The sequence below is a fragment of the Folsomia candida genome, unplaced genomic scaffold (genome assembly GCF_002217175.1).
Source record: "Folsomia candida strain VU population unplaced genomic scaffold, ASM221717v1 Fcan01_Sc031, whole genome shotgun sequence".
NCBI classification, from domain to species: Eukaryota; Metazoa; Arthropoda; class Collembola; order Entomobryomorpha; family Isotomidae; genus Folsomia; species Folsomia candida.
In genome coordinates this window covers 1,518,961-1,533,816 of record NW_019091223.1, presented here as the reverse complement: position 1 = coordinate 1,533,816, position 14,856 = coordinate 1,518,961, and the positions used below count along the sequence as shown (strand labels likewise).

The 14,856-nt window shown below is 35.5% G+C and overlaps 2 protein-coding genes across 2 annotated transcripts; both read left to right on the top strand.

The window, feature by feature from the left end:
• Window positions 1-1,355: 1,355 nt before the first annotated feature.
• Window positions 1,356-1,992, top strand: LOC118439200. The gene is made up of 2 exons (XM_035860308.1): window positions 1,356-1,530; window positions 1,613-1,992. Exons 1-2 carry the CDS (start codon window positions 1,419-1,421, stop codon window positions 1,909-1,911), a joined length of 411 nt encoding a protein of 136 aa, XP_035716201.1. The 5' UTR covers window positions 1,356-1,418; the 3' UTR covers window positions 1,912-1,992.
• Window positions 1,993-2,660: 668 nt separating this feature from the next.
• On the top strand, window positions 2,661-5,073 carry LOC118439140 (acyl-lipid (8-3)-desaturase-like). Its single transcript, XM_035860190.1, has 5 exons — window positions 2,661-2,886; window positions 3,506-3,820; window positions 3,993-4,060; window positions 4,143-4,247; window positions 4,570-5,073. The coding sequence occupies exons 1-5, from the start codon at window positions 2,661-2,663 to the stop codon at window positions 5,071-5,073; spliced, it is 1,218 nt and encodes a 405-aa protein (XP_035716083.1).
• The last annotated feature ends 9,783 nt before the right edge of the window (window positions 5,074-14,856 follow it).

Here is a 14,856-nt window from a genome sequence, read left to right as displayed (position 1 = left end):
ATAACAACTTGTAATGATATTCTAAAGTGAAAAAATTGCCCATAAAAAGCAAAAAAAAAAATATGTATTTATTAATCTCCAACTCTGCTCGAACAATGTTAAGCATTAAGTTGTTGTGAAATTCGCGACAGAATAGGATGCATTAAGAAGATAAGACTAGCACAATTTTCGCTTACATGTTTCCTTGCAATTTTGTATCAATTTTTTAAATAATAAATTACCATCCCGATAATTATCCACGATACTATTTTACCTCTAATTAATACATATAATTGATTATTACTATTCGATGAAGAAGGCGATAAAAATAAAGACTTTTGGATAACAATGTTTATCATCATTATCCATACAAAGTTCATTCCGCATTTAAGTAAATTCATCATTACCAATTTTTTTTCAGTGTGTGGTTTTGCCCGTCAATAATTCCACGAGCAGTAAAAGTTTTTACTCGCTGTGCACAAATCTCAACTGGAAATAAGCAAAGCATTTAAATCATTGCAACATTATTAGTCAGGCATATTTAGATATCTGGATATGCATAATTGTTCATTATAATTGCAATAGGTAACAACATTTGTTCCAGACTAATAAAAATTTAATAAAAAGGTTTAAGGTTACACGCGGGGTTCACGTGGTTATACATTTTACATAAAGAGGTAAATTGATCTCTTCAGGATTGGAATGCCACTCTCTGCATGGAATTCCCACTTCTCGACTATGTTTCAAGTGTAATTATGTAGTTTACGTATTCATATACAAGCTGGTCATGAAATTTGTAATTGGGCAAAAAACTAGTGTAATTTTTTGGAGTAAATAATAAAAATAAATTTACCCGCAATCTCCTTGAAGGATTTTTGTAGTTGTTATAACCTCAACCTCAAGAAAACCTTCAACCTGTTTATGATAAAAAGCAAGAGTTTAGTATTAAAAAAACTTCAAGATGGACGATCGCAAATACAAAAATATGAATACTTATTGCAGTACAGATTTATTCGTGGGTATATATTTTTTCAGTCTTGCTCGCAATTATTTCTGCGTAAAGATGGAGTAGATCCTTCACAATATTTAAGATTTAATGGCTATCAATCGAACGCCAAGGTTGAGCTTGTTGCCTGGTTCTTGTTGGTATCGGGGTAACCATGAAGATCAAAATAACGCCATGTGACTTCTTCAGTGGGAAGGTTCAGAAAAATACGACAGATGTGCCTGCAGGGACGAACATGATTGAAAAAATGTGTCTTGATTATCTCGATAAAATTGATGGTGAGCAAAATTAAATATATTTTTAGCTTTATGCAAATTAATCATGGAAATTATTGCCATTCAAATTTTTAGAAGCGATTCAGAAATCAGAGCTGCCTGAATTTCCTTCGCTCCTTGAAAATAAGAAATGTCAATCGACATCCCAGCCTTACGAAATGGAAGAAGACGTCAAACCTAACTTGGCGAATTTGACATCAATATTAGCCCAACCGACACAACATAATCCGGGGAATTTCGTAAAATTTTCACCAAATCGTGCACAAAACGGTACGTCAAAAGTGTCTCTTTTCGTAGAATTATTGATTAAATAAGGTCAATTAATTAGCTAATCATTGTTACTTTCACCTAGATCGAGCCACGCGAAAAAATACTAATCGCAGAAAACCCACGTTTAATCCACACCATCTTCACGCTTTCTGCATTCCAATCTTCCCAGGGTTACCATGGCAACCCAATATTTGTCTTCATCGGTCATCTGGTATCCAAGGACGAAACCGATTTCCACCAAACATAAAATGCAAACGCGAAGATATCCAAATGCCGAAATTGGAGGCGGAAATACCAGAATGGTTCTCAACCGTGTCCGGCCGCACCAGAAGGAATTTTATGAAGAAGGAAAGAATCCGTAATAGAAATCTGCATAAATGAAAGGATTCATATATACTGATGCCTTGTAACTTGTGGTATTCATGAAACTGTGGTTAATTTTCCTGCGTCACCTAAAATAGAAATTGCTCAAATTTGTACGTGTTTGATATGTACTGGTAAAATAAATCTGTAAATACTGAAGAAAATTTCACATGTAATACATAAATTCCATACATGACAAATACATTAATAGGCGTTGTATATGTATTTTGCGCAAATAAGCATGCACATATTCAGATGTGCATAATTTCAAATCATTAATTTGCAATAGAAATTTTCGAACAAGCACAATTTTATATCATGCACTTATGTATCGAGAATAATTTTCATAGTTTGAAAAGAATAAATAACAAATATTAAGAAGAAACACAAATAGTTTTTTTTTCTACAACAGTTTACATACATATGTATGTAGGTTATTAACATTTTTCCCACCACATTTTCATCCGCATAATAAATTATGTATCTTAAATTGTACAAATGGTTGCGTTTACCATTAATCGAATACTTTATGGTAAAACTGAAATCTGAAAAGACAGCGTGCATAATTGAACCAGTTTTTTTACAATCTGTTCGTCTCATTGTCCATGCATATGTCTGCCCAGCTCATAATTTCTCACGGTTACCTGTAATAACTATCGGTTGCATTTGTGCAGGTGAAACTTCACATTTGACATCCTCTACCCACTTGATCCACTAAATTTTCAAAACACGTCAAAAACAAGAATTGTTCCTTTTGAGATAAAAAAATGCACCCCAAAACTACCACAAATCCATTGGAAATCTTTTACGACGGGTATTACTATGACATAACCGAATTTTCTGCTAAACACCCGGGCGGCGACATTATTTTGTACTACACCGAAAAAGGGGAGGATGCCACCCAAGCCATTCAGCAATTTCATAACCGATTCTTCCCAAAAGTGAAGTTAATGCTGGCCAATTTGAAAAGGCGACCGGCCACAGAAAATGATAGTAAGGAAACAGATAAATTTTGAAATACATATACTCATAAAAATTGTGTTGCAATTTAATCAGTATGTTCATCTCTGACTGAGTCTTGATCTCTAACTGAGTTTTTTTTATAAAATCTCCCCTTGGTACGATGTAGATTTCATAACTATAGCTAAAAGCAACCAATTAACATTTTCAACCAGTTTCCAATTTTTGAATTTTTTAAGAAAAACACAAAAAACCTAGTTTTTAACATTGGCCGGTATAGGGAAAGTGCCAAAATTTGGGGTGAAAATTATCCGAAAAATCCACTTTTCACCATCGAGTTTTCCACATAATATCGAAGAAATATTATTTTCTTAGAAATTTTGATGCAAAGGTAATTTATGCAGTAGATACATTTGCTACATATTTCGTCGTCACCGGTAAATAAAATAATATACAAATATGTGTACTATATAAATACAAAGAGTAACGTTTACTGGACAAAAAGTAAAGTTTACACTGGATTTAATGAGTTAACTTAATATTGAATTCAGAGTGCATTTACATATCTTTCGTAAAGAGAAAATTATTTTTAACAGTTTAAAATTATCTTAATTCATAACAAGTACGAAGTTATAAGCGTCTATTTTTTCAGATCTGCTCACACCTGAAGAAGCGCAGCGCCATCGCGACATTACCCACGATTTTGCGGAATTATTCGCCTGGATGAAAAGTCAAGGAATGTTTGAGCCGTCACCGTGGCGAATAATTTGGCGAATTGTGGAATGTTCCCTGATGTGGACGATTGGCCTTTACTTTTGTGGCAGTAGAACCTTTATTCTTCAATTCTTTGGGGCCGTGCTGTTTGGCCTAGGCGGTGCTCGGGCCGGTTGGGTAATGCATGAAGCTGGACACCACTCACTAACCGGAAACCATAACGCTGACAGATGCATCCAGTCAATTATTGTGGGTAATTGAACAATTCCAAATTTTGGGTGTATTTATTCCCGAGAAATATGTCTGTCTGTAATATTTTTGGTTTGAAAATTATTATCTACTTTTTTTATTAACTTTTAATTAATACCCCTATCGTTAAGAATCTACTATATGTCCTGAATATTTTGCACATTTTTCTTTTTTAGGCATTCTAGGCGGGGTTGGAGGCGGGTGGTGGAGAAGACACCACAATAAGCATCACGCTATGCCTCAGGTTTACTAGCTTGTACACATTTTAATTTTATTTTAACTTTCAAAAATAATTTATCACGGTATAAATAAACATAACTTAACAGAGAATAGACTATGATCTGGACCTCAATACGATGCCAGTTCTTGCAAATTCTATCGAAGTTGTCAAACATCCGCGGCAGGGCAGTTCCTTTTTTATTCAAAATCAGGTACAGAAATATGCACCTTCCAAATAAAGTTGTGAAAAATTGGCTCATAATTTAGCGAAATAGGTAAGAAATGGCGCAAAAACTGGGTGAAATTTAACTAGCCGTTGTTCAAAATTTTACAAAACGTGGCATGAATTTTTCACAACCATGGACACATATTTTTTTTTAATTGATGTGACGTCCTCAGCTTGATTACATAAATTTTGCACAACTATTTTTAGAGTGCGTACTAGGCGCAACCGTTACATATACAGATTAATGCATGTGTCAATTTCAAAAATATTTTAAAGTGATGTTTATTCATTTTACCCAAATTCTTCAGAAATGGTTGTTCCTCGCCTTAGACTGTTTCCTCGCCACGATGGCTTGGCGGCTGTACAGCAGTCCACGAAGCGCTCTCAAATACCACAACTACTTCGACCTGCTCATGATGTCGATTCATTGGTGGATTTTGTTAACCTTTGCGCCTCCATGGACAATAATCTTTGGGGTTTGGGTCGCAGGAACGTATCTCTTCGGAAACTTTGCCCTTTCCCACAGCCGTCTTCCCGTCGCTAGGAAACAGACGCACTGGGTCGAGTATGCTTTTCGACACACGGCAAATATCAAGTCTTCCTTGTGGATGGACTGGTGGACGGGGTACTTGAACTTTGAAATAGTGCATCATCTCTTCCCCACCCTTCCTCCCTTCAGATCGTATTTAGTGAGGGATAAAGTTATCGCTTTAGCGGCGAAGTATGACCTTCCCTACAACGAATTTTCCTATATGGACGCGTGGGCACAAAATTTCAGAAATCTGGACAAAGTTGCGGAACATTTTAAATAAACCGTTGTAACGTTAGAAATAGCTCGCCCTGAAACATAATTTGCGTATAACTTCGCACCGAAGGTGCAAAATAATCGGACAAATTATATGCAAAATTTTGACACAATTTTGCACCAATGGTGCACAACAATCGCTGCAAATAAATGCATTATTTTTATGTATATAATTTGGCACCAATGGTGGAAAATCAACGGACAGAATAGACCCATAAATTTGACATAATTTCGACTTTTTCGACCCCTCGGGTGCGAACGCATTCCTACTGGTTATTCTGCACTTTTGGTGCGTATGGCATCAATTCCCCCAATTGCTTAGGACCATTTTGTGTCGTCGCTTGTTCAGTACGAATGGGGCCATTGATAACCTAAAAAATGGACATGGCCCTATTTAATTAGCATCAATTGATGCAAAAAACTCATTAACAGACAGACGGACAGACGGACAGACGGACAGACGGACAGGAGGAATTCAATAGCTCTCATGCTACGCAGGGCGAGCTAATAACTGGTAAATTCGCTTACTTATATGTTTGACTCAATTATGAATTTTCTTGTTCAAGAGGTTAAATTGCAATAAATGGTTTAGATACTTAATAAAGGTATGTTTAATCTGTTATAAATTTAAACATGCACAAAAGGTTTCCTTACATATTATTTTGAACATTTAAAAATCTTTATCTTTATTAGCTCGCCCTGCGTAGCACGAGAGCTATTGAATTCCTCTTGTCCGTCCGTCCGTCTGTCCGTGTGTTCACGAGTTTTTTGCATCAATTGATGCTAATTAATAATCCCCTTGACCATTATAGAATAACTTAAGCGCACCATTGGTATCGAACAATCCGTGGCGCAAATGGTGCGAATTAATTGTGCAAATGGATCGAGAAAGCACTACAATTTTGGAATAAGTAGCACCGTTCGTATTGAACAGTTGGTTATCCAAGCTGATGCGAAACAATTGGATGAGCATCAATTGATACTCACTAGAATGGATCAGGTCCATTTTTTCATAAATTAATAGCACCGTTGGTATCTGACAATCGGAAACACCAAATGATGCGAAAGAATTGGGGGCTTTGATGCATCACGCATGAATAGTGCATACTACTCGGCGGATATTATTTGACAATTCTGACATAAATTTTTCAAAATTATCGTTGATCGTTGGTAGGTAATTCTGCACCAGTGATGCACAATTTTCGGACTTTCCTCGATGCATAATAATTATTGATCTATGTTGTTTAATTTATCTGCACCATTGGTGCAATATTGCATAAACATTATTGATCTATTTTGTTGCATTTTTCTGCACCTTTGGGGCAAGTTATAACCAAATCATTATTACAGGGTGAGCTACTTCTAACGTTACTACGGTTTATTACATGAGGTTTTTATTAAAATCGGTCTCTAATTTTTCCACACATTAAGTCTTCTGGCCGCATCTGTGCATCGTAACACTTCCGTAAGAGCGAAATAAGTTGAAGATAAAATCAATTTTATTTAAAAATTAATACACATGGAAAACACAATATGTCTGACCATGAATAATTGCATTTATATATTAATAGATCCAAATATGCGACCCTCTAAAAGGTCAACAACAAATTAACCGTATAATTCACAATATTCCACATAATTGACAGCATCCATGATTTGTTCGTCATGCCAAAAGGTCCAATCCTAATCCCGACCTTATTCAATGAGCGCATCATCCTCACCTCATACTTCGAGAAGCACCTTAAAAATTCCAGAAAGCTGACCGAATCTTCCCATACCATCGCTGCCTGGGGAACAATCGTCGCCACGACGCCAAATCCAATTAAGCTAGTCGTAGGGAGCGCCAGATATAATACAAATGGGATTTTACCTGGTACCCTGATAGTTAAATATGTCGCACAAATTATAAGACCCATCCCAAAAAATATCACAGGCGGGGCCGCAAAGTAGCAAAAATTTTGATTATAGTAAAAATTCCAAATTTGCAATTCTTTATACACTTTCATAACTCCTGTTTGAGAATTGGCCCATTTGTCTAACACTTTTCTACACCGTGCCATTATTTGTGTCGATGCGGCTAAAACGATCAACGCCACAGTGCCTAAACCACACAATGATTTTAGCATTTCTCCCGCAACCCATGTTAAGCCGCAAGTCCGTAACGGAATTGTTATGAATTCAGACCCCTGGAAAATTAGTATTTGGCTGAGAATACGCATCGGATCTATATCCATCCAGACAACGATGGGAATTATTAATGGGGGGAGGACGGGCGAAATTTGAGTGAAGGCCTGCAGCGTAACCTCAAAGATTTTATTGATGGGTGGCTGATGATGAATTTTACCTCGAGCTTGGCAAAATCAATTAAGGATTATAGATTTATGTACGTGGTAACCCAGGGTGCATAAACATTTTTGTTGTCCGTGGTTTCTCCTAAGGGGGTGGTGCAAGGATGAATATTTTTTTCAAAAAAATCGAAAAATCAAAAGTTGGGGAATTGCATGCAATTTTGCCATGAATTTGGTTGTTAGGCTAATTTTACAAATTATAATATTCTGTACCAACGACCTTATCCGACCTATATGACCCCTACTGGTCAGCCAATTGACCGATCTTAGCAACGAGCTTATTCTTCATTTTCGGACATGGAGGCCAGGATAAAATGTACTTATTTAATTTTTGAAAAGTAGTTGACAACCAAATTCATGGCAAAATTGCATGCAATTCCCCAACCTTTAATTCTTCGATTTTTTTGAAAAAAATATTCATCCTTGCACCACCCCCTTAGGAGAAACCACGGACAACAAAAATGTTTATGCACCCCGGTGGTAACCATAAATTCTTTAATTTGATTTGCATTTTTATAGGAGAAATATATACATAGTCGGAAACACTCAAGTGTCAATGACATATAGCCTTATTACTTTTGTAAATCTCAACTTAGCAATTTTTGATTTATTTTACCGAAAAGCCAGATAAATTTCAATTCGAAAACAATTTTTGGTCTTAAAAATTTCCTCCTCCTACGTCAATCTACGTCAATCTACGTCAATCTACGTCAATCTACGTCAATCTACGTCAATCTACGTCAATCTACGTCAATCTCGTCTAAAGACGAGACGACCACTCCTCGATGGAATTACGCACAGATTCCAGGGACATTTTGTAGCATTCCGGGGTCAGAATTTTTTTCCGAGCCTCCGCACTTCTACGGGGCTTAGAACACACCTTTGCCCCTAACTTTGACCATTTTTCATATTCCGGTGGTTCAAATCCATCAAGGATGATCACCAATTCTGATTGGAGATAAAGACCGGAATTTGTTCTTTTAGCTACGCTTGGGTCATTTTTTGCACTATAAATTCGTGCTGAGTCCTGCTGAGAGGTCCCATCGATTCCATTGAATTGGATCTCACTTAGGGGATGTACCACGGACTCAAAAACATATTTTAAGAAATTTGATTCCCCCACCTCCCCCCAATTTTCAGCAAAATGTAGAGAAATTACCCCAATTAGCTCCCACCTGCCAAAATCATCAAAAAACCTGGATAATGTGACTTTCTGACCTTTTATCTATATCGGGGGATGTCTCTGACCGATTTTGCGTAGATTAGGACAATTCGCTTGTTAAAAGATTTTTCCGATGTGAAAATCTCCTCATTTGTAAAAATAATCCTGCTCACTTTTTTGGAGCGTACCACTTGAGGTGACTCCTGCACTTATTTAATCTGGTTTTCCTTTGGGGTACGATCAGGATGTGGCAAGTACCACATTTCAAAGCCTTAAGCCTAAGCTTCAATTTGAGCACTCATTGGATAATTTGCATCGACATTGTCAGCAGTGAGCCCGGTTTCCGTTGGAATTTCGTGAATTTCTTCGGATTCCAGGCTTGAGAGGCTTCATGATGGGTGTGGTCCTTGGAGGTTTTAAAAAAATTCTTCTTCGACTGTTCTTTGTCGATTCGGTCCCCATGAATGTTTTTATAGTCCGTTGGGCTAAATTAAAGTACACCCTTGACTTTTTCAGCACATGAAAAATTCACCGTTTTTCTTCGATTTTTTTTTGTGAAAAACTATCGCCGCCCGCTTCTCTTCAATTTCCTGTATATTTATCCAGATGTTCAAAAATTACAAAGCCCATAGTGAATCATAATGTAAATCGCATGGCGAATCTAATGCACTCATCAGATTTTAATTCTGCGGCGTAGTTTTTTAGCAATCGGCTGTTGACACTTGAGTGTTCCCGACTATGTATACAGGGTGGTTTCAATGTCAGGTTACAATGGAAAATTTGTCAATAGGAAAAATTCGCAAATCTCCATTAGTTATCGAAATTTTGCCTCTGAAATTCAATATCTTAAGAATTTTTTCACCCGTGTTCCATAAGTTTTGATAAAAATTAATAAAAATCTCAATCCCAAATCCGCAACTAATGGAAATTTAGGAATTTTTCCCATTGACAAGTTTTTCATTGTGACCTGACATTTAAACCACCCTGTATAATTCTGTCCTCCTGAGGGATACTCATCGAAGTTCGCGGAAATAATATTTATGTAACATTTTTGTTAATCCAAATAAAAAACTCCGGACGTATTTACCTGTTATTCTAGCTTGAAATTCGACAATCTCATTAACTATTTAGCAAACTATACCGCCTCGAAAAGCAATCATTACACTCCCCGGTATAGCGACAGGAAGGATGAAACTAAGGTAAAACATTGCCAACGTCCTTAGCGTTCCGGACATGTCGTCCGAGGCTTCTTGTCTTGTATAGATTAGATTTTTAATTAGTAGGAGAACCGAGATAAAAGTATACACAAGCATTTGTGCGGGGGAAAATAGAATAATTGAGCGCTTGGAGAGGGAGCATTCTACCAAATATATTTTTCGTTCCTGCAATGAGATTCTGAAAGGAATGACAGGTCGATATGTGGAAGCGTATTTTGCTAAAACGTTAAATAATCCAGGAGAAAGCAGAACGGTTTCAGAATATTTAAATGAGTTAAGAGTTGTGACTTTCTTAAAATAATTGGCCAGGGTGTCCCTACTTGACATTATGGATTACAGAGTTTTAGGATCTTTGAAGTTTGATATGTTGACCACTTACTTGAGAGGATATATGAATCAAAAATGACGATACAGTTCATACAAAGGAAAGAGATAGAAATACGTAGTTTAAGCTTTCTGTGAAACTATGTAGGTAATACACAATTCATATTTGCGTAATGTTGGAATATTTATTCTAATGTTAGGAAAATACGTATTTAATCAAATTTGTAAATGCCAAACATTAGTACTTTTTCGACAAAACCGTACCTAATTTAATTATAATAAAATTATTAGTTTAAAGCGACGTATGAATGTATTGGGAAAAATATTAGTTTGGAAGGTTAAGTGAAGTTGGATATGTGAACGATGTGTCTTAACATATTTATATGAATAATTAAGTGTTTATCTGAACTTTGCTTATCCTTGAATAAACATATATTTAACTTAAACCTTAAAACCCAGACTAATGCTATTCTTTAATACAGTTCGTTGTCTGTGTGGTATCGAGTTCTGTAAAAAAAATTGACCGGGTTTGATACGAAATGTTTGATATTAATTAGGGTTGCCCCGGGTACCGGGTAGCTACCCGGTACCCGGCATACCCGGCCTGTTTTGGGATACCCGGTACCCGGCCGGGTATACTTAAGTACCCGGTCTACCCGGCCGGGTAATTTAAATATTCAATTTGCTTACTTAAAATGTGAAACCTTACAAAAAAATATGATCCGATGGATTTCATTTTTCTAATTGGTATAAAATAATATATTTGGAAAGAATGGGTACAATTATCATACAACTTTTAAAATGTGTATGAACTTTGAGCGCACTCACGTCAACGAATTATCAATCAGGTTCATTTATGAAATAAATGAAAGAATAAATAAATGTATCCGTAGCCTAAGAACTTGAAATTTTTACCATATGTATATTGGACAAAATTATAGGGAACAACTTCAAAGATAGGCTACATCAGTCACCTAGCTGACCTGTGGGGGTCGCATTGGACTGGGGGAGGAAAGTGTTACCTTAGTGAAACCATAGAGAAAGCGACCCATACCAATTTTTACAACATATTACTTTCATCCGAAATTTGGTGTGGAGGTTAAAAATGAAGTCTGCAGTGTAGAAATTTAACTTGTAATTTTTAAGACTTATAAAATTGTTGCGAATTCTTGAAAAAGCAGACAAATTCCCGTTATTTTGAATATATATTCAATATATATATATACATATATATCTATATTATAATTTCGAAAAGTCCGTCCCGTGAAATTTTCCGTGACATTCCTGCATTCTAATTGGCTGTCGGCTTTCTAGCTCCACCAATCAGGGAACAGATACGAATTATGAATATGATTATGATTATGATTATAATTATGATTATGATTATGATTATGATTATGGTTATGATTATGATTATGATTATGATTATGATTATGATTATGATTACCATTATGATTATGATTATGATTATGATTATAATTATGATTATGATTATGATTACCATTATGATTATGATTATGATTATGATTATGATTATGATTATGATTATGATTATGATTATGATTATAATTATGATTATGATTATTAAAAAATTTCTTAGCAACACAAAAAAAGTTCCTTAGCATCATAAAAAAATTTCCTTAGCAACATAGAAACAATTCGTTAGCAACATAAAAAATTTCCTTGGCAACATAAAGAATTTTCCTTAGCAACATAAAAAAATTTACTTAGCAAAATAAAAAAAGTTCCTTAGCAAAATCAAAAATGCTCCCAGCAACGTAGTAAAAATTGGTTAGCGAAATGTAAAAAAGATATGTGGCCCGTCTTTAGGACGGGCTTATAGGCTAGTAAATATATATATATATATAAATATTACCCGGTACCCGGCCGGGTAGCCGGGTACCCGGCAAAAATTTTTAGGCCGAGTACCGGGTATCCGGGTACCAGGTAGTACCACTACCCGGGGCAACCCTAATATTAATATTCTAATTATGGATGTTCTCCTTCTTAAAAATCAATATTTTAAGCTGTCACATACGTTAGTATCAGGTTAGTTAATCAAGCTTAATTTAACTTCATCATAAAGTTTTTAATCTTACTCAACCCTTGTTCTTTGTATTTAAACCCATCTTCTAAAATTGAGTCAACTCTTGAATTTTATGATAAATGCAACTTTTGATATTTTAATATAAATAAATCTCATTTTTTATACTACAAACAAGGCTAATTAAAACAAATAGCGAATTCAATTTTGAGTAAATTTGTGGTGAACAAATGGCAAACGAATTGGCTATTTTATTGGAATCGACTTGTTTGTAAGTAGTGCAAAAAATTAGCTTCAGATTAAAATATCTCTGCTCAACTAACTAAGTTTAATTATCATATGACAGTAAGCATGTTACAGACTACAGTACAAATTGATCCGTTACATCAAGATTAATCATCAATCAATTGTAATAATCCTTCGACATTAATTTTATTACATTATTTAGTGTTATACATAATTACAACCTTTTGGTTTAGTACAACCTCTAAAACGTTAGTAACAAATTAATCGTGTAATTCACAATATTCCACACAATAGATAACATCAATGATTTCATGACCAGTCCAAATGGACCAACCCAAATCCCAACCTTATTCAATGATCGGAACATTCTCACCTCATACTTTGAGAAACACGTGCCCTTCAAAAACCTAAGAAAACTGATCGAGTCTTCGCAAACCATCGTGCCCTGCGGCAGAATCGTCACCACGACGGCAAATCCAACCACACTAGTTAGAGGAAACAACCAATACAGGATTTTCCCAGGCATTCGGATGGTCAAATACGTCGCACAAATTATAATACCCATCCCAAAAAATATTAGTGGTGGGACTGCAAAGTAGCAAAAATTTTGGTTGAGGTAAAAATTCCAAACTTGAAATTCCCTATAAACTTTCATAACGTTAGTTTGAGAATTCGCCCATTTATCCAACACTTTCCTACACCGCGCCATTATTTGTGTCGATGCCGCTAAAATTATCAGTGCCGCTGAGGCTAAACCAAGAAATGATTTAAGCAGTTCTATCCCAACCCAAGTAAAAATGCAAGTTCGTAGCGGAATTGTGATAAAACCAGACCCCTGAAATGTTAGGATATTGCTGAGAAATCGAAACGGATCAATATCCAGCCAAACGACGAATGAAACTAGAAATGGAGCGATGAGGGGTGAAATTTGAATGAGGAGTTGCAGCGAAATCTCCAAGATTTTATTGATTGGGGGTTGGTGACGAATTTTACCCAGAGCTGAAGAGCACATATAAATCCATAATTATACATGTACATATGCATTAATGTGGTTTGAATGATTATTTTTGGTTTATATTTTTAAACAATGGACATGGCTTTAAGAACTTTGTTGTCGTGTTCTTATGAGAAAAAGTAGATACCAAACCCTCAGGAACAATAAGGGTTTGAGGGGAACAATGATTCATTTCGAGTTCGCATTGTTAGCAACATTCCCAAAAAAATAAAGCTCGCAAGTTCGCAAACAATTTTGGCCTAAAAATTGATTTGCAAACTTTCGCATCTGCAGGGCTAGTATTTAATTCGCAAAATAATTTTCACAAAATGTAAAATGGGAAAAGTCCATAAATATCTATTACGGACACAAGTTTAACCTTTTGAATTTTTGAAATTTCTTATTTGATAAGTTCCAGATACAAAATATCGGTAACTATCTAATGGAGATTGACATATTTTTCCCATTGCAAAATTCACGACATTTATGTATATTCAGAAAATGGTCATTTGCGAAGTGTCTTCACTTCATTGCTTCACTTCATAGCAAAATTCGCAATTTAAAAAAGGTTATGTTGCGATGCAAACATGCAAACTTGTAATGAATACCCTAAATATATTTAGTATCTGTCTACCTGGTACTATTTAAAAATACAAACCAAAAACTTTCACAGTACATTCTTACCTTTAATTCTCTCACCAAATTCCACAATCGGATTAAAAATTTGGCAAATTATGCCGCCTCCAAAAGAAAGCATTCCGCTACAAGGAAAGATGGCAGGAAAGGCAAAAATTATGTAAAACATGGTTAAGGTCCTAATCGTTTCGAAGGTATCATCCGAGCCTTCATTCCGTGTAAACAGCAGTTTTTTGGTTAACAGGAAAAACGTAATTAAGGGATACACTATAATTAGCGTGGTTGAGAAGGTAAGAATTGTACGCTTCAGGAACGAGCATTTTACCAAATATGTTTTTCTATCTTTTAGTGCAATTTTGAAAGGAAGGACACACCCAAATATGGAAATGTATTTTGCGAAAACGTTCCATAATCCGGGAGAAAGCAGGTCAGTATCGGGATAAGTGAATGTGCCAAAACTTGTGACAACTTGGTGTACAAAATTATTGAAAGTGCTAAGAGCGGGCATTTTGGATATACTTAAATAGATTTCAATGTAGTTATGTGCACTTCCAAAGGGATTATTCGTATCTGGTTAGCAACACAATTCTACACGCACAAGGTTTTGCCCAAACAGACATAGAGAAGTAAAAAAGAAGCAATGAGACGGGAAAATTTTACCCTTTCGTTGAAATTAGGTAAATGATAATTCATAATGGCTATTTTGAAGTTGTTTTAGCCCAGAAGAATATCGGTAATTAATTTACCTAATGTCAAGCTTTTGCTAGGTTTGGTATTTTTTTAAAATAACATACGTAACCTCTACAGTCCTCTGTATGA

Excerpts from the sequence above, each read along its gene's own strand:
- LOC118439200 (XM_035860308.1), top strand. The coding sequence starts at position 1,419 with ATGGAAGAAGACGTCAAACCTAACTTGGCGAATTTGACATCAATATTA. Across the intron at positions 1,531-1,612 it reads ACCAAATCGTGCACAAAACG|ATCGAGCCACGCGAAAAAAT; the intron begins GTACGTCAAAAG and ends ACTTTCACCTAG.
- LOC118439140 (XM_035860190.1), top strand. The coding sequence starts at position 2,661 with ATGCACCCCAAAACTACCACAAATCCATTGGAAATCTTTTACGACGGG. Across the intron at positions 2,887-3,505 it reads ACCGGCCACAGAAAATGATA|ATCTGCTCACACCTGAAGAA; the intron begins GTAAGGAAACAG and ends CTATTTTTTCAG. Across the intron at positions 3,821-3,992 it reads CATCCAGTCAATTATTGTGG|GCATTCTAGGCGGGGTTGGA; the intron begins GTAATTGAACAA and ends TTTCTTTTTTAG.